Source organism: Rissa tridactyla, chromosome 12 (genome assembly GCF_028500815.1).
Source record: "Rissa tridactyla isolate bRisTri1 chromosome 12, bRisTri1.patW.cur.20221130, whole genome shotgun sequence".
In the NCBI taxonomy this organism is placed as follows: Eukaryota; Metazoa; Chordata; class Aves; order Charadriiformes; family Laridae; genus Rissa; species Rissa tridactyla.
Genome location: NC_071477.1, coordinates 17,419,649 through 17,441,304, shown reverse-complemented (window position 1 = coordinate 17,441,304; position 21,656 = coordinate 17,419,649). Strand labels below are relative to the sequence as shown.

Sequence of the window (21,656 nt, the reverse complement as noted above, 5' to 3'; positions counted from 1 at the left end):
GAGAGTCTAAGTGACATCTACTGTACGTTAGCAGTAGCTGGGATTTGTCAGACAGATGTCTAAGCAAGAATACTTGGCCAAGTTCTTTCTCTTAAGAGACGAAATAATATAACTGCAAAACACTTAAGGGGCAAGATATGCAAGAATAACACCACTAAAAAGCCCTGTGAAATCTAAGCAATGCAACCCAGTCACGTAATTTTAAAAAACTAAAACATTTAATCACTATCTCATGCTTAAAGATGACATGTTCAAAATCCTCAGGTTCTCCATGGCACACGCTTCTCCTTTCCCCTCAGAATTACTGTACTAGACTTCCTCTTCTCACTATTGTAAAGAGAATTCCACATCATCCCCATCAGCAAAACATCTCAAGTTTACATATTCTAGCTGGAAAAGGGGCCTTTATGAAGCAAATGAGAAAGATCACAAGCAGGAGGAAGAGTAAAAGGTAAAAATTTAAATAAAAAAAAAGTCACAAAGCATTTTAATCTAGATGGTGCAGCCAGCTACAACAATGCCTGCAGTAAAACCAACACAAAACTGTCTGAACAGCCTCACAAAGCGATTCCAGATTCATATTCTCCAGCCCATAAAACCACTCTGGTAGTTACTTTTGAAACGCTGAGATAATGGCACTGCTACAGAGATGGTTTATTATGGAAGCACCATTTTTGGTAGATACAAAGGTATCTGATCCAAGGGAGGCTGGTAAAAGAGGTTTCGTCATATCTCCAGAACTTGTGTCTCCCTGAAAGTCAGCGCCTGTTATACAGCTTTTACAGATGAGTCTCTGTATTGAATAGTCCTGAAGAGAAAATGACGAGTTCTTCCCCCTTCTATCTTCTGATGTCCTTCTCTTTCATGCCATCTCACCCAAAACTAGAGTTTTGGAATGGCGCTAGCACGTGTATTGCTTCAACAGCACCATCCACAACCTACAAGTGAAAAACACCCAACTGCTAGCTACACAACAACCAGTACCAATGCCTCGAGGGTGCATGTAGTTGCACTATACCAGTCTTCCACTAAACTAAACTTCTACTTCATTAAATGAAAGCAACAATTCACCAACTGAAGCAGAGAACACAACAACGCCAAACCAATAAGCACGACCTCATATCCTCAGGGGATACCAGATTATCTCACCTTTTTGTTCACTGTCTCTCAATACCAGAGAAATTGCCCAGAATAGCTATGGAAGAGTATCAGAACAATGAAAAAGTCCCTTCGCAATCATTTACCCTCCTGGCGTAACATATCTTGGTGCATTGAAGCAGGCATGGGTTATTGTCCATACTATCAACCTTTACTTGAGGAAATTATTTTGGAAGACTGGAAGTCCGAAACTCCCAAATTTCTCCAGGTGAAGAACTTTCTCACCCAGCGAGACAGCAAAAACAACAAAATCCTCCAACATAGCTAGGAGAATGCAGCAACTCCCAAGCAACTGATGAGATGGACACCCTCTCCACACACCACCACACTGGAGGCAAGACAACTGGCAGGCTCCACATACAGAAGGCTGAAGATATTGATCAAGGTCCTCTGTTTGTGAGGAAGTTTGGAGCCACATCAGCACAATCCAACTAGCTACTGTAATCCTACAGGTGCCGAAGAACCATAAAAGACATCCCAACTGTGCACAGCTGAAATCTTCAGAGCTGAAGCCCAGAGCAGCTTTACAGAGACTCTGATAGGCCTGAGACTTGAGACAAAAGTAAAAGCAGGGCTGATACGCTCTGTGATCCTCGAGTGCTGAGGACTGGTAGAAGCACACGATGACACTGCATCTGAGCAGACACAGGAGCTGCAGCATGGTTTCATTATGAAAATGCCAACATCCAGGTGACTTAGTGCAAAATGAGACCCTGAGGCCTCAGGCATTTTTTGTTTGCATTCCAAGAGTACCAAAAAGGAATGCATTCCCTGCACTGGGAACTCAGCCACCCAGAAAAACATTCACGTGCAGGAAACTGCCCAAGCCTGCAATTTATCAGAAGGTAAACACTGTGTTCTCAAACACCTTGAGAGAGATTTCTCCATTGCAGACGACGTTACGTGCCACGATTGAAAAAAATACATCCTTTTCAAACGCCTGCTTCTGACACGATCTTGCATTCTACGATTTGACAACAGTCGAGATGTGGCCCAGACAAAAGCAGACACAAAGAGCAGCCTCAGGTAATCAATGAAAGCCAAGCATAGAGCCCAGTTCTCACTGTTTTCCTGCTTCTTTGAAGGCAAAAAGAGGTGATGGGGAGCAAAAGGGAGAGCAGGAATACGAACAGCAGAAACACAGAATACATACCAATGAAAAAATGTTTTTTGAGAAATTATTTACAACTGTCAGAAGCTACCTATACCAGAAGTTCTATCAAACCAAATATCTGAGAGGAACTGAAGAATTCTTCCACAGCCTCTAAACAAGTTTCAGAAAAAGCAGGGCAAATATGCAACACGTGGGCATTACTAAGACACGACAGTTCCAGTCTGGATGCATAAACACTTCCTGTGTTTATGCATTAAGTTTTTAAGAGCAGCAACACAGTAAAAACATTTAATAATATAAGCAAAAGGTTTTATGAGCGTGTAACCTAAGCCACAGACTGCTACTCATTTTTTGACAGTTAAATCGTCAGGATCATATACCGAACATAGTTAGGATGTGTAAAAAACTTACTTGTTATTTTAATTTTATGATAAACTTTGTTTTCCAGGCAGTTGTACACATTCTTTTACTTGTTTTTGCATCTTTCTGCACTCAAATAAGAATGAAAACTAGCAGGAGGAACTGGGTATGATACTGTCCTCTTTTTCACTCCGCATTTATTGACATTCTTCAACCTTAACCTCTCACCTTCTTTTTTGAGATTAGTGACCAATTTAGAAAGCAGAGAGTGAAACTTTAAGCTTCCACATCACACACCAAAGCAGCACACATGCAACTCTACACAAATAACCTACTAGGGACTTCTATAGCGGCCTCTGAATCTGCGATCTCTACTTCTAGAACGGCTGCGTCTGCGTTCTTTGCTTCTGCTCCGTTTCCTTTCCCGGCTTCTGCTCTTTTTCCTTTCCCGATCTCGGCTCCGTTTGCGTTCCTTACTTCTGCTCCTCTTCCTGTCATGGCTCCGACTTCGGCTCTTGCTTTTTTTTCTCCTGAGAAAGAAAACCACAACTTTGGTTTATACATGTGGCTCAGTGTTACTGTTTACCTCACATTCCACAGTTCCTCTAACCTCACGTAACAGACATTGATAGGAAAAAATTTCTACCTGTTGGTATTTATACAAGTTTCTTTTGTTAAATGGGTGATTAAGCGTGTCATCAGTCTTAAAACTTATCAAGAGCAACAAAAAGTGCTCCAAAGCACTTCTTTTAGATTTTGTAATCACCAAAAAACGCTTCCAGGAAGAGTAAGAGGACTGAAAACTATATTTCCTGCATTAGTTCTAGTACATACTTCATATGTCTTTCAAATATACTTTAAATATACCATCAAGATGCTAAGAATAAATCATTTTTTTACAGCAAAGTAAAACAAACCAAAACAGAAATAGAAAGGACGAGGCAAGTCTGAGAGAAAAGAAGGTTGTTTTCTCTTGATGCTCCCTGCTATCAGTCTTAACATGCTGCCTAAGAGTTTTGCTTCCTACTTTCTACTCCCACTCATAAGCCACTTGCTTTTCTAAATCTGTGGCTCTTTGCGACAAACTGTAGATTTTCATAATTTAAACCATTTACTTAAAAATTTAAAGTTTTATAATCAATTATACCTCAATATTTGAAAACCTGTGAGCCACTGTTCCATTCTTGATAGACTACTTTTGGGTTATTTGCAATTTCTTCCCCCCCTCTATCTTCGTCTTGGACCATAAAAACTTATAGTCTCCTGGTTTTTAAAAATATGTATCTGTATGTACACTTAAACCACACATTAAACAGATGCTCAAGCAATTACTTAAGACAGTAATTTACAATCAAACTACATTTTGGGAATACCAACTTTGCTGCTAAACTGTTGAAATTCAAAATATCCTTTGCTATTGAATTTCTCCTCCTTTTGGGCCTTCTGATTATATACACCATCTTTTGTGGAAGTGCTCTCTCATACACTTAAAAACTTTGTACGCCCCACCCCCTTTTTAAAAAGGGTTCATTCCTGTTACTTTCTATGGACATGTATAAGCAATGGCTTCTAGTTAAGTTTCAATTACTGAAGTAAAAATCTCTCAGCTACCACATCTGAGCTTAATCACCACTAGCAGCTTTTGCTCTTCTATCTCCAGTGGGTCCAGGAAGACCCATTGAACTATCTCAGTATTTATCTCTCAAGAGAAACATTGTGAGATTTGGCTTTAAAACCTGGAGTATATAATTTTTAAATGATTATTCATTTACAATACCCCATCAGTTTCTCTAATATTTTCACACGGACAGAGAAGCAGCTGCATCAAAACCCAATATTCAGAAGCTTCACAGTCTCCGGTAAGACGACACCACCCAGAAATGCAGAATGATCTGCATTAACATCACTTAACCACACTTCCTACTCTAATGCAGTTTGTGACAGGCATGCATAGTCCCTCTCCTCGAATCCATCACTTACCTATGTACCTCCCCTAAGTTAAAACCCTCACTACCATAACAGCTCTGAAAAATACTACCTGCAGCTCAATATGCTGGCCAGTACCACTAACTAGTAACTGCAGCTAGTCTTCAGTAAAGACAGCAACTATTCACCACCCAACTGTGAGCTGAACCCTCTTTACATGCAAAGAGTCCTAACAGTCAAGGTCCACGTTCTGCCTTCCAATCATGATTACACCGGACATACAGTACAGACATCTAGTAAAGCTGCAGATTCTTAATCCACTTTCTAAAAGAGAAAATTAGTATGATTTGACAATTATCAAAAGGTGCACATTGAATCTAATGTTACTTTTTAGTTGTTGGTGTTTGCTGTGTATTACTGTTATCCTGGCAGTCTAAATCTTCTTTAGTACTGTCCAACCAAAGCAGATAAAGAATATCCTCTAGGTACCGACACTCCAATTTAATTGATAAGCAAAGCAAGAAGTCTTGCAAAGCCTATATACACCTTAGTCTTCAGCAACAGAGTACACTGTCACAAGTCAAATACAAAATGGTGTAGTTTGTTCTTAAAAATTTAGGGGAATAACAGCTGTATCGAATCAAAATTCTGGGACAGAAAGCTTCATGCTATCAGAGAACTGCAGTACAAGAATAACTAACCTTCTAGCAATTGTTAACTCAAACTGAAACGGGGAGATACCACAGGAGCAACATTTCTGAATAGACACAGGGTACAATTAGGAAAGAAGAAAAAGAGGTCAAACTCCACACAACAAATAACACTGCAAGACTAACACTGGCAAAACACACTGACTTTCTTCTATTTTACTGTAATATAATTTTTTTCTAAACTTAGTTTACTGTTTTTCTGAATTAGAAAAAAAACCCAGAGCATACCGGTCCAACCAGTAAATGGGACAATGGGCAGAAAGAAACACATGTCATTGCTTAGTCCTGAACAGGTTACAGCAACTAAGGAAATGAACTGAAATCCATTCCAGTATTCTCATCATTCTGCCATGAACCAATGTCAGAACCAATTCTAAAGTTTAAAAAACACTGGTTTTCTTTCAGATCCCAGTTTATATTTTGAGACTAGCCTTCCAAACAAAAGCAGGGTTCTACACGTCATGTACATATATACATATATATATATTTTAAAGCAATAAAAATTCAGAACTTAAAAATATTGGGAGCAGCTGCTTTTGATGGGGTTTTAGGGGTCTCCATATTCAGCATGAGAACGATGTTCACAGTATTGTTTAGAACGCAGACTTAAAGTAGAATCAATTTTAGCTTATTAGATTCCAGCATAAGTCTGACGTTGTAGTTGGACTTCTCACTTCCCAAATATTTATAGACTTGGGAAGAAGTGTTCTTTGGATCCCTTCAGTATTTCATCTATATGATTTCAGAAGATGACAACAGCATACAAGCCAACTACTTAACTGTCTACTACAAAAAACACACTGGTAACTGTTTACTCAACTATCAAATTCATAATGATTCTTCCTACATCAACTATCTCATCATCAAATAATGCCTGTAAGGCAAGAAATTTATTTTACAGACTTAAAAACCTGTCATTTATTTAGGATATTTAAGAGACTCTTTTGTACAAGGCATTTTTCTTAAAATTTCTGATTTGATTCCAGACTGTTTGGGTCATCAGCAGGTGCTCAGACCCTGGAATTATGCCTCCCAAAGAAGGTGAGCTTGTACTCTCGTTCTTTAAAAAACGTTACAGTATAGTTTTATAAAGTTTAGATTAGAAACAAAAAATTTAGAAATTTTTGAATGGGGGGGAAATAGAGGGAAGGGATCCAACACCCTAAACCTCTTCAAGAAAGCACTGGTCTCTTTAAATGCTTTGCACTGTTCCAAATCACATAAAATTCTATACCAAATATATTTTTTAAATGCAAAATCCACTGCATTGCTAACGTAACAAAAAAGAAATTAAATATGCTGAACCTATCAAGTCTGTATTTTTATCTGAACCTAACATTAAATGTTTCCACAACTTTGACAACATCAGTGACAAGGCTGTAACTACATTTCTAAACAAAAGAAAATTTTGTTACTGCTGCAGTTGCAGCAACCGCAACTACCAAGCCTTTCCATTTTATTTCCCTAAACGCTACCGACATGCATTTGCAAGTTTACAGAAATCAGCAGCCCTCCCCCCCGAAAATGCAGAGAACTGAGAAAATACTTACTTCTTGCTGCGTTCTTCATGGCCATTGGCACTGCTCAATTTGTTCTCATCCTAAGCAGGGTTGATAGAAGAACATCGTGAGGACGAAGCGGAAACATTTCAAGTGGTCAAAGGGTAATGGGAATAGGAATAAGAAAATACAAAACAAAAATTTTAATACTAAATTACTTGTTTACAGTTTAACGTGGAAAGCTTTAGAAAATTTAGGTAGGCATGTTTAACCACTTTGCTGCTTAAATTTAAGTCATACAATAACAAAATACAAGACTTACATAATTTTAAAGTGTATATTAAATTGTAGATACTTCCTTACATGGTTTAGAGAGCAAGTTATCCTGTAGAATTCAGCACTCAAGTGGTTAAATGTTATTTCTATAAAATGTAAGAGGAAGTTTCAGGTTTGTGTTTGTGTGCCCCTCTGATCAGTACCAAGGCTATATCTCTGCCTAAGCCCCAGTGGCTATGCTAGCAGCCAGCCACTATGGATTTCCTGTGACCGATGCCATTCCCGAGATCTTCACTCATTTTCGTTGAAGGGTTGTAAGAGCTTGATGTCACCTCTGTCACACATCTCGCCCTGAAGCAAACAGGGATTCACACTGCTTTAGTAACGTCGACTCCCAAGAAAGTCATCAATAATCCACCAGTCCAGCCTAAACATTCCCTATTTCCATACCTGTTTACATGGAAAATATCCATGTTAAACCAGGACACAAGAATTTTAACATAACAATTTACAAATTTCTCTTCAAGATTTTAACGTAAATGCTAAATATTACATAAACTAAATATACCACTTAAAACTTACAAATGCTCATCCAAAATTCATGACATGGTTGTAATAAGCACTGCGGAATAGTCTAACAATAGCTGCTATGTAATTTATATACTTGCTTTACAGTTTAATCACATCAGTTACATCAAAAGTACAATTCCTAAGCGACTTAAACTTAATATACATTTCTTGCAAAACCAGTGCTAAAGCATGCATAATGTTAACACTTCACCACCATTTGGTGAAAAATCAAAAAAAGACAGTATTCATTTGCTGCTGGTTTAGGTAAAAGACATCACTACAGTAATTGATAAAAATTTTGCATAAAAGTTTACATTTCCTAATTAAACAACTAGGACACAAGAATACAAGAGCTTATTTTAGAATGACACCGCAGACTGTGATACTGTCTTTTACTCGCTAAGAACGTTCTATTCAGGGATCCAAGAATTTCTGTAAATTCGTTCACTCAGCAATTGATTTCCATCTGCCCTGTTAAAAGATTAACCGCCACCAGTCTTCTGCATTAAAAGCAAGTCTCACTCTTCTTGCACTGAGCAGACCGTTCAAGTATTTACTTGCCATGGGACTGGTGAAAAGGTTATTCTTGGAACCCTGCTGTTTTCCCAAACCACTGCATTCACCTTGTTGCTATACCAAACTGGACCTGGCAATTTTAGGAGAGGTTTCTGGTTTCTTGGTTTTGGGGGATTTTTTTGTTTGTTTTGGTTTTTGGGTGGTTGGTTTTGGTTTTGTTTTTTTTGTTAAACCTAGGGGACCACGGTACAGCGATACGTCACTCAATTACTACCTTATGATTGACAGTTCACACTGGAATCAAAGGTGAATTCATGGGAGTAGAGGTGAGATATCGTTAGGCAAGTCTACAAAGAGAGATAGATGGGCATTTATTCATCACGCTGAAGTGAAACTACTGCACAATATAATTACATTAACAGCATACATTTACTTGTAAGTTACATGTAATGCATCTCCAATAAGATAAATCATGAGGGCTCCAGGGATGTTAGTTTACAGTTCAGCAGTAGTTTCATGAATAATGCTAAATTAAGGTAAACAGGACCTCACTGGCACATTTTTCTCACCTTCTTGTAAGGAGCTTCAAGCATTGCTTCAATATCAATATCATCAGCCATTTTTCAGGACACCTGGAAAGAGAAGCAAAATCCACCTGAGACGGAAAACACCCTTGTGCTTTATATTCCAAAGGCTTTTGCTTAGGAGGCCATCACCGCACTGGCTCAAATTCACAGAGCAGCGTCTCAGAAGACATTTCCAACAAGAACTGGAATGAAGCTTTGCCCAGTGAGATAATAAAGAATGTGACAGAAAGCAATTATAGCTGCAAACAACAAAATGCTATTGAACACAATAAGCCAGTGGAAAGCCCAGAGGTATTCCACTTATCTCTTTCCAAACACAAATGACAGCTCGTTTATGTTACCAAAACACAGGTCTGGCAACCATCTTGACTAGAGCTTGACCAAAGGACCCAAGAGAGACATGGAAAGAACACAGAACACACATTTAGGCAAACCCGTTCACAGCTTCCTAGCATTTCCTACCATCACACTTACTAATCTGAAGACATAAAGCGAACACTATGGTCCTTTAAGAAACACGGCCTCCTGCAAAATGGGAGCCAGTGAAGAAACAAATATGATTCAAGCATTAAGAGCTACTGAGATCCATCCAGTCCAGAACTTGAGGTTTCAGACAAAAAAGATCCACCATGCCACATAACACTAGTCACCACATTTATTTTTTTTAAATTATTCCTCTTATTTTTCAACTTCAACTCCTTATGTAATTTTGCGTTTATTACACTCTGAATCACTTTGACATTTGATTTCCTTTCCCTATACAGGTATGCTACTAAAAACCTCTCAAGACTCTCTGCATTAAAGTATAGAGGCTCAATATCCTCAAATCTCTTAATAAAACAGTTTCTCTCCTTTTTCTTTCTTAAGCTTAAAAATGGCCTGGCCTCTAGATCCCAGTCAGACAGCTCAAGAGTGAAGATTTTCCTGCATGTGTACCATAAAATGGATTGTTTTGGGCTACAGTGCTGTCACTTACAAATATGATCATCCTTAGTTTATGTGTAAAGCCTCAATTTTACTTTTTAATACAGTATTTACTTCAGCTTTTCAAGTCAACTACATACACGCATATAATTTAATTCACCACTGCCCTACCAGTATTTGGTATGAACAAGTACATCAGTGTGATTAAGGACCATGCAAAAGCACCAGGCCAATTGCAGGATTCTACAACAAAATTCCCACCAGTGACAACTCCCACCCGCAGCTACATTTTCATATGTGTAATTTAGCTAACATGTCCGGCTACACCTGGGGTGGAATTCTTCCTCCTGAAGAGGGGTGGCCAAAGGGGAGGATGGGGGCCATAGTAGGAACCACCAAATCATGAGTGGCATGAAAAAGCGAATAGGGAATGACTATTACTGCATTCACCCAAATAATAAAGAGTGAATGAACTATCATCCAGTGGGTTCAAAACAAAGGTCCTTATTCACGCAGCATTAAGCCATGGAATTCACTGTTACAGAGCACTGTGGATGCTAACAAAGAAGAAGACACATGCAGTGTTCAAAAAACTGAAAACAAAAAAAGCACAAAAGTTTACAGAAAAAGCTTTTCACTAAACAAAGACATGCCTTGTGACCCTGCACCACAACTAGCTGACAACTAAGAGCACACAGAGAGAAGTATGACTGTACGATTGCCCTGTGTTTCTATTCTTTCTTAGGCATTTACTGTTGGCCACCATCACAGAGAAGATCCCGAGTTACATGGACCTTTGGTCTCACCCCATGCAATCTGTGCCCTTTGCACTCTATACAAAACACTTTCATTGGTAACCTACTATATTTTTATCAGAATACCATCTGTTCACGTAACACAGACCTGCTATCGACTCTCTAATTTATGTAATGCATATAGTGATGCTACATATAAAGCTGTCATTCTTAAAAAAAAAATAATCACAAGAGTCCTTATAAATTTCAAATAAATAGAAAATCATGACAGATTTTCAAGTATCTTTCATTAAACACTGAAAAAAGTTCAAAATAATTTTCCTAAAAGCCTTTCAGCTTGCTCAAGAAAAGCTGGATATGCCTGACATCTCTGCAGAGGAAAAAAATCTACAACAAACAAAACAACAACGAAAGACCACAAAACATCAAAACAAGCAGGGAATGAACTCCACTTGAAGCTTTGTGGGTCTACAGAAAACCTAAAGGGACATGAAATTTACTGCTGATCTGCTACTACTGATCTAGCCAGTATTTTGAAGACAGATCCCATCCCTTTTCGCCGTGTTATATTGCATAAAAGAAGTTTAAAAGAGTCCTCTCCTCGAAATTATATACTTTCGAAATTCTACTCTTGCTTTGCCAATAGCCTCCTGTAGAAGCATCAGGGAAGTTCAGGGAAAAGGCCGATCCCTGGGGCGGGAAGCTCAGCTCCCGGCAGCACACGCACCTCTGCTCAGCGGGCTCCCCCCGCAGCCCTCCGCACACTGTCTGGGCGATCGGCTTCTCAAACGCACGGCTGCGCCGGCGCCCACCCGCCCCGAGCACGGCGCCTCACCCGCCCTCTCCCGCGGCGGCCTGCAGCCCCGGCCCGCCGAGCCCCGAGAGCCGCCCGCCGCTCCCCCCGCCTCCCGTCACTCCCCGCCCCGTCTCCCAACGCAAACGGCTCCGGAGCTGCTCCCCGTCGCTCCGCCCGGGCCCCGCCAGCTTCGGCCGCAATAGCAGGGCCGCAGCCCCGCGCCGGCCAGGTCCCGTCCCTCCGCACAGCGCCATCGCGGGGGCAGGCGGGGAGGAACAACGCCGCGGCAGGGACGGCCGGACCCGCCCGCTACGTGGCCGCAAGAACAACCGAACCCCACACGACCAGGCCACGGCCTCAGGGCGGGGGCAACCCGCCGCACACGCCGGCCCTGAGAAGGGGAGGCCAGCGGCGGCGCCCGAGAGCGAGGGACGGGGCCGCCCAGCCGGAGAGCGGCAACCATGGCGGCGAGAGGGGCGCAGGCCTCCTGGGCCGCCGCAGGCCTGGGCCACAGCGGTCCGCGGGACAGGCCGCGGCTCGCCCGGCGGCGGGACCGCTTCCTCACCCGGCAGTTACCTGCGCCGCGGGCGGGTGCTGTCCGCGTTCGGGCGCCCGAGGTCCGGCAACGGCGGCGACTCCCGGTCCCGGCGCTGGCTGCGCTGACAGAGGGGGATGGGCCCGAGAGCTCCGGAACCCTCTCCAGGCGTCTAAACCTCGGATGGACGGCGCCGCGCGGCCAGCCCCAGAGCGGCAGGCGGCGAGGGGCGGCGCGACCGTGGCGAGCGGTCCCCGGACCCGGGCTGGGCCCCGGCTCTTGCGGCGGCAGCGGCGGCTCCCCGAAATGGCGCCCGCCGCGTCCGGCTGCTGGCAGGCTCGCGCACGGCACGGGGGTGCCCAGCGCACGGCGCAGGGGCTCTCGCGAGAGGCGGGGCCGGACAAGGCCCGGCGCACCCGCGCCCGCCGCCTCTCGCGAGACATCGCGCCCGGAAGCCGCTGCCGCTCAAACGCTCGCGAGACTTAGGCAGACGGGCGGGGCCGTCCGTCACGCGGCTCCGCGCTCTCGCGTGAGCTCGCGCCGCCGCCTGGGGAGCGGCGGAAAGGTCGGAGGTGACGGGTGGGGCCGCCCGCTCCCCCCGGCCGGGCCCGGCTCCCCGGGACCCCGTGGAGGCGCCTCCGGGGGCCCCGCGCCGGCGGGCCCGGGAACAGCCCGCACCCGTCGGGGCGATCCCGGGGTCCGGAGCTCTCGCCCCAGGAGAGGGCAGCCCCGTCACGGCCTCTCACCTTCGGTCAAAGGTGTTGCAGCTCCTCCTCGGCCCAGGTTTCTTCCCGCCAGGTGCCCCAATCTCTGTCCTGGCCGTACACAGGTGTCGTGTTCAGGTTAGGTGTATTGGGTATGGAAGGTGTGATTTTTTTTTTTCCCCCCTTCTTGAGCACCGTAATTTTTTAGCTTCTTAGCTCCAAAAGCTGTCTTAGCTGGAATACTTTTATCTTGTTTCTGGCCAAACGGATGATGGTCAGGGGTAGCGTTTCAAGCTTGTCATTTACTGTAGGTGAGAGGGGTATAGCAGGTTAGGTCACGGGTTGGGCACGGGCTAAAATTGTTTGTGTTTCTTCACAACTGGTTCTTCCGATGTGACGATTTATCAGTGCGTGTGGTCAGACCTTCCTCCTCTCGGCTGTGGGCTCGACAGGATCCATTAAGTTTGAGAGTTACAGCATCTGAAGGTGTTACAGCTGTACCCTTCTACCAGACACTACACCCCCTTAATGGGCCACCACTGTCTAACAGTTTTTTTCGCCACTATAGTCCCGAGTATAACTTAAATTGTCAGTGACCTGATGCGGCTGTTGGGCCAAGCCCCTGCAGGTTGCTGGAGCCTTGGAGCTGAATAGTTTAACTCAAAAAGTAAGTAAGTAGCATTTTGTGAAACAAAAAACCCTGGTCCCATTAACACTGTTCTGTTTCGCCAGGGCGCCCACAAAATGGCTCATTTGTATTTAAATTTAGTAATACACAGTAAGTTCTGGCCAGTTGTTCAGTGTAGTGCAGATAACATTGAGTGCGTTTCCTGCTGAAGTCAGCACAAGATAGGCAATAATGGCTGGGGGGTTTAGGTTATTTCTTTTTTGTCCTACGAAAGTGAAACAACGTAAAGAGAAGTTCTAAACTTTCTCCTGAAAGGACAATTTTGCTATTGCATATAGAAATATTTAAACCAATTAAGGTATAAGAACTCGGGCCTATAGATTTCCAAATGAAAACCTGTTTTCACAGAACTCCCAGGCTGCGGCGTCATTTAATGTAATTTCTAACAAAGTTCCTGAAATGTTAATAGCCAAAAAAAAAGATCCTGAAGCTCTTGCACAGGGTTTCCAAGTCTTTCTAAGCTGAACTAGTCAACTTCTTTGAGCTTAGGACATTTAGGATAAATAAGCTGTTTAAAAACTAAAAAAAAGAAAAAGCATTACTAGAGCAGGTGTGTTCCAACCTAATCATTTTTGCACAGGTTGGTTGTAAACAAAATTAGTCACTTTCTCACAGACAAAATGAGGTTTATTATGGTTGTTCCGGTAGCACTGCACTGGCTGCGTGTCCCCCACCCCACTGCTCCCAGTCAGCTTCCCGAAGGTCAGGTCTAACCAGCTCCGCATTCCTTGTTCCCTCATCACACGATTGCAACTTCAGCATGTGTTTAGGCTCACATTGGTGGATTTCCCTAAGGGTTTTCTCTCCCTTTGTTTGCCTGTGGAGCCAGGCTCTGGAAGGAGGCCACAGACGTGTCTTTTTTTGTCTACACCACTAACACACCCCTTGCCCTTGGCTGGTGCCCGAGCAGCGTGGGATGAAGGATGAACCCATGTGCATGTAGGGCTGGGTACTTATAGACTGGGTGGGGGTGGCTAATGAGGGATCACCAGCGGCAAGCGGCTGCACAAGCTCTGTGTCCAGCCCTGACCCTGACGTGTCATGGTGCTGCCCTGGCCGATCAGTCGTGGATGTTCAGCTCTGCTGTTGTGGTCACTCCATACTTGGCTGAATTCACCTCTGGAGCTGATGGGAAGGCCACGGGGAAGCTCTCAGTAACCCATTTCCTAAAAGTTTTCCTGGTTCTGGGATGTCTGGATCCGTAGGAGACTGGGGGTTGGAATGCCAGCCATCGCCGGTTTTTCTTCATCATCCCTGACTGTTCTAGGAGTGCCAGGGCATCCTGGGGAGAGGCAGAAGGTCTGGGGTGGGAGTCGTTCGTCGTTTGTGTTACCCCGGGCTGCAGGTAGTGAAATGTCGCAGACTTAAGAAAAAGTTTAAAAAAAAAAAAAAAAAAAAACAAAAACACAAGGGAAAAAAAAAACTAATGGCATTTCCCACACCGGGAGTCGAACCCGGGCCGCCTGGGTGAAAACCAGGAATCCTAACCGCTAGACCATGTGGGACCGCATGCTTAATGCTGTTGTCGCGCCGCCTGCTGCCTGCACAGGCCCGTTGCCCGCGTGGCCGGGAAGCATAGCCGGGGAGAACCCTTTCATCCTCGCAAAACCCCCACAAAAATTAGGGCCATCCTTCCCGAAAGTCATTAAAATTATCTTAGTTAAAAGGTGGGGATGGCGGTTGACAAAACTGAAGAAGGAAATGACAAGTGGAAGGATGAACAAATGAAGTTACAGAAACAGGGTAACAGCCACAAATCTGCTTCTGTACAAATTCCAGCAATGAAAAAATAAGGTGGGAAAACTGGACTGCCCCGTTTTGACTGAGAACAACCTTATCAGAAATCGGTGCGAGGCAGATAACCAGTGGGACGCTGCAACAGCAGGCCACAGATCATACAGGAAGAACCACTAAACTGCACTCATGGAGGAGTGATGCTGGATGCCAAAGAAACCTCGGAGTCAGTGTGCCTAAACAATTTTAATCTTCCAACATGCAATACTGAACCCCTATAGAAAATTAGAAAATTCACACCTAAATAGGCAAAAGGGAGTATTAGGACTACTGTAGTGAACGATCTTCAAAACCAGTGGTGGTGACAGTGATATATTTAGGAGATCAGAGAGGCTGCCAAGGCAGAAAACATCATCGTAATGAAGAGTCTCCAATTACCCCCACATTGGGTGACTAAATGTCACATCAACAGATGATGTAGTTGCTACATTTTAGATACCAGAAAAGCTTGATTTTTGGAGCAGCTGGTTGGAGAACATAAAAGAAGCAACTGGGTTTAGTACTGAGATGTGTGAGGGGCTTCATTCAGAACTGTGCTATTAAAAAAGCTATGTACAATAGTGAGTATAATGTATTCGATCTGGTATCATTAAAAGAACATCAGCAAAGAAATTCCTCCCAAAAGAGCTTATTAAAAACGAATAAATCAACAGGATAACACACTTGTAAGAAGCATGGAGATTGCTAAAATGGCTCAGAACAGTTTATATCACCAGGAGGAAAAAGACTAAAAATAGACTGGTACGGCTACAAAGCACGGAAACGCTAGCCATTGAAATATTAAAAATAAAATACCCTTCAAAATGTGAAGCTGGTGCAGACCATGTCCTGTAAGCCAGCAGAGAAGATCCTGAATAGGTTCAAGGTGTCAAACGGATCTGACGGGAACTGCATAAGGTAGATCTGAGCAGACCCAGTTTCCTCATGTGGATCCCAGCTGCAGCCCACTGGTCTGTGCTAAGGACATGGGGAGGGACTGGCTGCCAGTCAGAGGTCCCTGCTTTCTTGGCAGGAGGTGATCGTAGTCCATCTCCATGAGATGAGGGGCAATTTTCTCCCCAAGGACACGGCACCACTGGTGGCAAGCTTCTCCCGTGCATCAACCTGCCTGCCCTCGGCTTCTCTTCTAGTCTCAGTGCTGGATGATGCTCCTTCTCCTTCCAGTAGCTCTGGGGAGGTACCAATAGGAGCAGTAGTGCCACCATCTACACCCCTCTACCTCTGCTTGCCCAGGAATTGCGTGTGAGGGAAAGGGGAAGGTCTCCCTTTATTGACTACTCCTGGAGATCAGAACACTAGAGGAGGCAGATCTTTGGCTTCATTTAAACGCTGTTGTCAGTGAAGCTGTTCTCAGGGCCCCAAGGGTGCTAACAAGCCCTGAATAGCTTTGACCAGCCTCACCTGGGGCTTGCACCCCAGCCCTGCCCAGGAGCCCCAATTCAGATCAGCCCTGGGCCCTCTGGCCCCACGTGAGCTGTGCTGGTGGTGTGTTTGTCTCCAGTGCTCTCACCGATGTGCCCGTGCCCATGGTCATGCCCAGCCCTGGGTCACTCTGACCCCAACGTGCAGACTGACTGCCTGGCCTGGCCTCGGCTCTGCCTGGTCACCACAGACCTGCAGGGCCATCAGTGGCCCGGGTTTGACCCGGGTCACCATCAGTGGCCCAATCCTGACCTCGACCTGCAGACTGACTTTCCAGGTTGACCTCAGACCTGCCTCATCCCCAGGAGCTGCCCAACATTCTGGGCTCCAGGACTGCTCTGGCACAGTGGGGCTGACCATGGCCTCCTACAGATGTGCCGTCATGCAGGATTACTCAGGGTTTGCATCAGGTGGTCCCCTGAGACGCTGCTCAGGTGTAAGCTCAAGTGTTTCCTCTCTCCTCTAACAACAGCTGTTCACAAAGGGTGGCCATGGAGGGACTTGGACAGACGCATGAGTTCAGGTTGTCAGCACCCAGCCTGTGTGCACGGCACTCAAAATACAAGAACCTGTTCACTGAGTTGGTCTGCTTAATAGATATCCAAGATGTTACAAAAACCAGCAAACAGCTTTCAAAGTGGTTTGCCAAAAGCTGAATACCTGGACACTGAGAGGAACACACCTTGCCAGACAAAGTCAGCGCGGCAAATGCAAACAGAGGCATTTGGCATCATGACGCTGGGAACCACGAGTTCAGAAACTTAACTTCCCCTGGCAGTTACATGGTGGAGCAAAGAACTTGCTGCCATTCCCAGTGACTTCAGTAGGAGCATGGCTGGTCCTCAAACCCTTGACTATATGAGAAACAATAAAAGATAACAAGTAATAAACCACTTCTTGCACTCATTAAAGGACTTTCTGTGATCAGTATGTCCTAGTAAGCAGGCGGTGTGCGAGCAGAACTCAAGGCACTACCTGAGGGCAAAAGGGATTAAGTTTAAGTTTAAAAAAAAACCAAATCTATATTATTTCACTGAAAAGACATCGCGAGAAATAACAACCTGCAGATATTTCAGTTGGGGACATCTATAAACAACAAAATGGAGCAAATTTTTTTGTGATAGTTAAGAACAGGAAAAATGGGATAAAGATGAGAAAACTTAAGCAGATTATAATGCAAACCACCCTGGCAGGATCTCAGATAGATGTCTGAATGATCACCACAGGAGACAACAACGTCAGCATGAAATTCCCCCAGAAAAGCCTCTGCACTGGTGAGAAATGCAGGAGTCAACCTTGTGAATCCCTTTCTGTCTTTAACTCTGGAGTCTTGGTTGTGGGACTTTCCTTCCAGATTTCTCACAGAAGTGGGGATTCAATTAATTTGTCAAGGCTTGGAAGAAAAAAGGATTACCTTGAGGAATTAACAGGTTCTCAAGCTGTGTTTGTTTGTGGCTGTGGCTAAAAAATAAACTCGGTTCTTGGCAAGTACCTACAACAATATTACATTGTCTGGCACAAATGTCAGCCACAGCAAAGCCAGACAGGTCAGGCAGCTCCTGCAGCCCGCTGGGAGAGGGAGCAGGGAGTTACAGGCAGATGGGACAGCTGTGTCACCACCGGCTGCGTTGCTGTTTGGGTGCCTGTGGTGGTGCCAGCTCAGTCTTGTGTCATCAGCCTTGGCCACCCGCCTCTTGGCAAGTGTCTTCTGCTCTGGGAAGCTGTCCCCCAGCTCAAGGCAGCTGATGGTGGGACTTGTGTAGCCGACCCACACGCAGTTTCCTGTTTTCCAGTGTATAATGTCTCCTGGCGGGGAGAAAGCACCTCTGCCCAGCTCACACGTTTGGACCGATCAGTAAATCCTTAGAGGACATAGATGGAAAGCAGCAGAGCTTTTACCAGACATAAAGAGGTGTGGGAGGTTGTGATAGAGTAGAAGTCCCTTGGGTACCTGGAACTGATGTGGTGGTAGGGACATGTGCACCTTTTTTGGGGGAGTTTTTGTCCCACGGGAATTTTGAAACAAGGCAGGCAAACCTCTGCTGTGGACATTTTCCTGACCTTCGTTGCCAGCAGCCTCAGAGTTCAGCTCATAGAAAGTGACCTGGGAGCACGGGCTTCCCTTCCCATGGCTGCCTAGCTTTGGGACAAGGACTACCCAGGACAGTGGAGTTGATCTCCCGGATCACAAGGGACATTCCCACCTCCACCTTCCTCCCCTGTTCTTCTCTCCTCCCGGCCCATTCTGGTGCGTGGCTCTACTCCTCACCCTCATTCCAATGCTTGCCTGATCATACATCAGCCCAGTTCAGGTTACTAGTCTGGCAAAACACCACTCAATTCTGGTTTGTGTAAGTTTAATGAGCTGACGTGGTTCACCCAGGCTCAGATGAACACCAGAACCAAGACTCGGAGCAGCAGGAGGAGCAGGACTCGATGCACGGGGAGCCCTCAGCTCAGTTCAGCCATCTCACCCCCTGCACCCTTCTTTCCCCTCTAAGGGCTTGTAATCATCGTACCTGGTGCCCTTTCCTTCTTTATAGCTCCTCTTTAAAAAGGCAGAGCTCTCCTCTGCTGTGGGGAGCAGTAACTCCTGCTAGAGCTCATCCCATAGCTTTGTCAGCAGCCAGGGAGACACGGCAGCAGGGAAGATTGCAGAAACCTCTCCTGTATGTTTTTTGTCACAATCTGTTTTAGAAGGTAGGAGAGGAAACAAAGAGCATTTGCTGCTCCATCTGTTTCCGCATCCCATGCTGCTAAGTTTGGGTTACAGCCAGCTGCTGCCATTGCCAACTGGTAATGCGATAGCATGACTGCTTACTTTGCAAGGGAGCTAAAGAAGGTAAGATGGAAAAAATCAGGACAGGATGATTTTAAAAAAGCCCCATTGCAGAACATCTGGCTTGTTATATAAATTTACATCATGCCCACTATAAAAAAACCTGCTGATTGCTGCTTAAAAACACGTATTTTTACAAATGGCCAAATACCTCCAACTAGCTCTTTCCAAAGGACGGTCTTAGGCTATTTGACCTCTTCAGTCAGCTTCAAAACACAGACAGGATTAATTAAGAACAGGGATGTTTTTTCTTTGCCTCATACATGCTAAGACCATTTGTCGGAGAGGACTCTCACAGCGCACAATCCAGAGAAGCTCAGCCAGCAACTCCTGCATCCAGGTCAGCCTGGTCCTGTTCAATACGGTATTTGAGACACTTGATACAAGATGACTGTGCTCTGAAAGAATGGAGAATTCACCACATCTGCCTGCCCACCTCGAACCTCAAGCCACTTGACATAGAATTATAGATGTGTTGATTGGAAGGGACCTTTGGAGGGTGTTAGCCCAAACTCTTGCTTGAAGTGAGATCATAGAATCACAGAATGTGTTGGGTTGGAAGGGACCCTTAAAGGACATCTAGTCCAACCCCCCTGCACTCAGCAGGGACATCTTCAACTCGATCGGGTTGCTCAGAGCCTCATCCAGCCTGGCCTTGAATGTCTCCAGAGACGGGGCCTCCACCACCTCTCTGGGCAACCTGGGCCAGGGGCTCACCACCCCCACAGCAAAGAACTTCTTCCTAATGTCAAAACTAACCCTGCCCTGCTCTAGTTTAAACCATTGTCCCTCGTCCTATCGCTACATGCCCTTGCAAACAGCCCCTCCCCAGCTTTCTTGTAGCCCCCTTCAGGGACTGGAAGGCCGCTATAAGGTCTCCCCGGAGCCTTCTCTTCTCCAGGCTGAACCCCCCCAGCTCTCTCAGCCTGTCCTCACAGCAGAGGGGCTCCAGCCCTTTGATCGCCTTCGTGGCCCTCCTCTGGCCCCGTTCCAACAGGTCCATGTCCCTCTTGTGCTGAGGGCTCCAGAGCTGGACACAGTACTGCAGGTGGGGTCTCACCAGGGCAGAGGAGAGGGGCAGAATCCCCTCTCTGGACCTGCTGGCCACGCTTCTTTTGATGCAGCCCAGGATGCGATTGGCCTTCTGGGCTGCAAGCACACATTGTTGGCTCATGTCCAGCTTTTCATCCACCAGGACCCCCAAGTCCTTTTCCGCAGGGCTGCTCTCTATCCCGTCATCCCCCAGCCTGTATTGATAACGAGGGTTGTCCCGACCCAAGTGTAGGACCTTGTACTCGGCCTTGTTGAACTTCATGAGGTTTGCTTGGGCCATCTCTCTAGTTCATCCAGGTCCCTCTGGATGACATCCCATCCCTCTGGCACATCGACCGCACCACTCAGCTTGGCGTCATCTGCAAACTTGCCGAGACTGTGCTTGATCCCACTGTCTATATCATTGATGAAGATATTAAACAGCACCGGTCCCAGTACGGATCCCTGAGGGACACCACTTGTCATCCCTCTCCATCTGGACATCGAGCCATTGACCACCACCCTCTGGATGTGACCATACAGCCAGTTCCTTATCCACCGAACAGTCCACCCATCAAATCCATATCTGTCCAACTCAGAGAAAAGGGTGTTGTGGGGGACCGTGTCAAAGGCCTTGCAGAAGTACGGATAGATGACATCCGTTGCTCTCCCCGTGTCCACTGATGCGGTCACTCCACGAGGTTGGTCAGGCAGGACTTGCTCTTAGTAAAGCCATGCCGGCTTTACCATCACCAATACCAGATCAGGTCAGCCATGGCTTTGCACAGACAAACCTTAAAAATCTCCAAGGATGGATATCCCACCACCCATGTGGGCAAACGATACTCCCTGGTCAACCTAGCACTTTATCTTGTTTCCTTTGCAACAAAGAACTGCCCGTGGTGAGAAATCTTGCCCACATGTAGGCACTCACAGTAATAGCTTGGTAGTAGTTCAACCTCTTTAACAAATGGCTTTCACGGTACAGAATGTTTTCTGGCTCCTTCAGCACAAGACTGCACAGAGCTGTTCCTGCTCCTGCTCTCCCTCCCAGTCATGGGGGCTGGTGGTGCTGGGGGCAGTAGGAGGTGACAGGCAAGCTGGAGATGAGGTGACAGCATGGCAGTGCCATACTGACCATGCAAGAGGAGCAGAGCATGTTTGGTGATGGTAACCATGGTCAGCCACAGTTGAGTGATTGCTGTCCCAGTTGGTGGGTAGGGGTCAACAAGGTGCCAGGCCTGGCACAAGCTTCACTGGAATGTAACTCGGGTGGGGCCGAGGGTGAGGACTTGAGCTTAAATGCAGCTCCGTAGTGGAGCAGAGAGCCCCTGATGAAGCATCTCCCAGCTTATCCTCCCACCATCCCCGGTGCCCTGGAAGCCTGATCCAAGGTTGCAGCTACACCGGGTCAGCGCTGGCCGTAAGCCCAGACACCCAAACCTTGCCAA

General features: G+C 45.7%; 1 protein-coding gene and 1 non-coding gene across 16 annotated transcripts in view; both read right to left on the bottom strand.

Moving 5' to 3' along the window:
* The window catches only part of RBM39 (RNA binding motif protein 39), a 31,012-nt gene extending 18,942 nt beyond the window's left edge, over window positions 1–12,070 (bottom strand). For 5 of the 15 annotated variants that reach the window (XR_008469038.1, XR_008469040.1, XM_054218689.1 and 2 more), the window contains exons 1-4: window positions 11,768–12,069; window positions 8,699–8,761; window positions 6,819–6,868; window positions 2,968–3,162 (exon numbers count right to left, since the gene is read on the bottom strand). Coding sequence is in view for 12 of the 15 variants with exons in the window: in XM_054218689.1 (XP_054074664.1) it covers window positions 2,968–3,162; window positions 6,819–6,868; window positions 8,699–8,749 (296 nt within the window). In the remaining 3 variants the exon portion in view is untranslated. Of the gene's footprint in view, window positions 1–2,967; window positions 3,163–6,814; window positions 6,869–7,130; window positions 7,494–8,403; window positions 8,477–8,698; window positions 8,762–11,767 lie in introns of those variants that run through there. The other 10 variants (XR_008469039.1, XM_054218691.1, XM_054218688.1 and 7 more) reach the window with 8 other exon arrangements.
* A 2,481-nt stretch (window positions 12,071–14,551) lies between these two features.
* On the bottom strand, window positions 14,552–14,623 carry TRNAE-UUC (transfer RNA glutamic acid (anticodon UUC)). Its single transcript has one exon. It is a non-coding gene; the product is annotated as a tRNA-Glu (tRNA).
* Window positions 14,624–21,656: the final 7,033 nt, after the last annotated feature.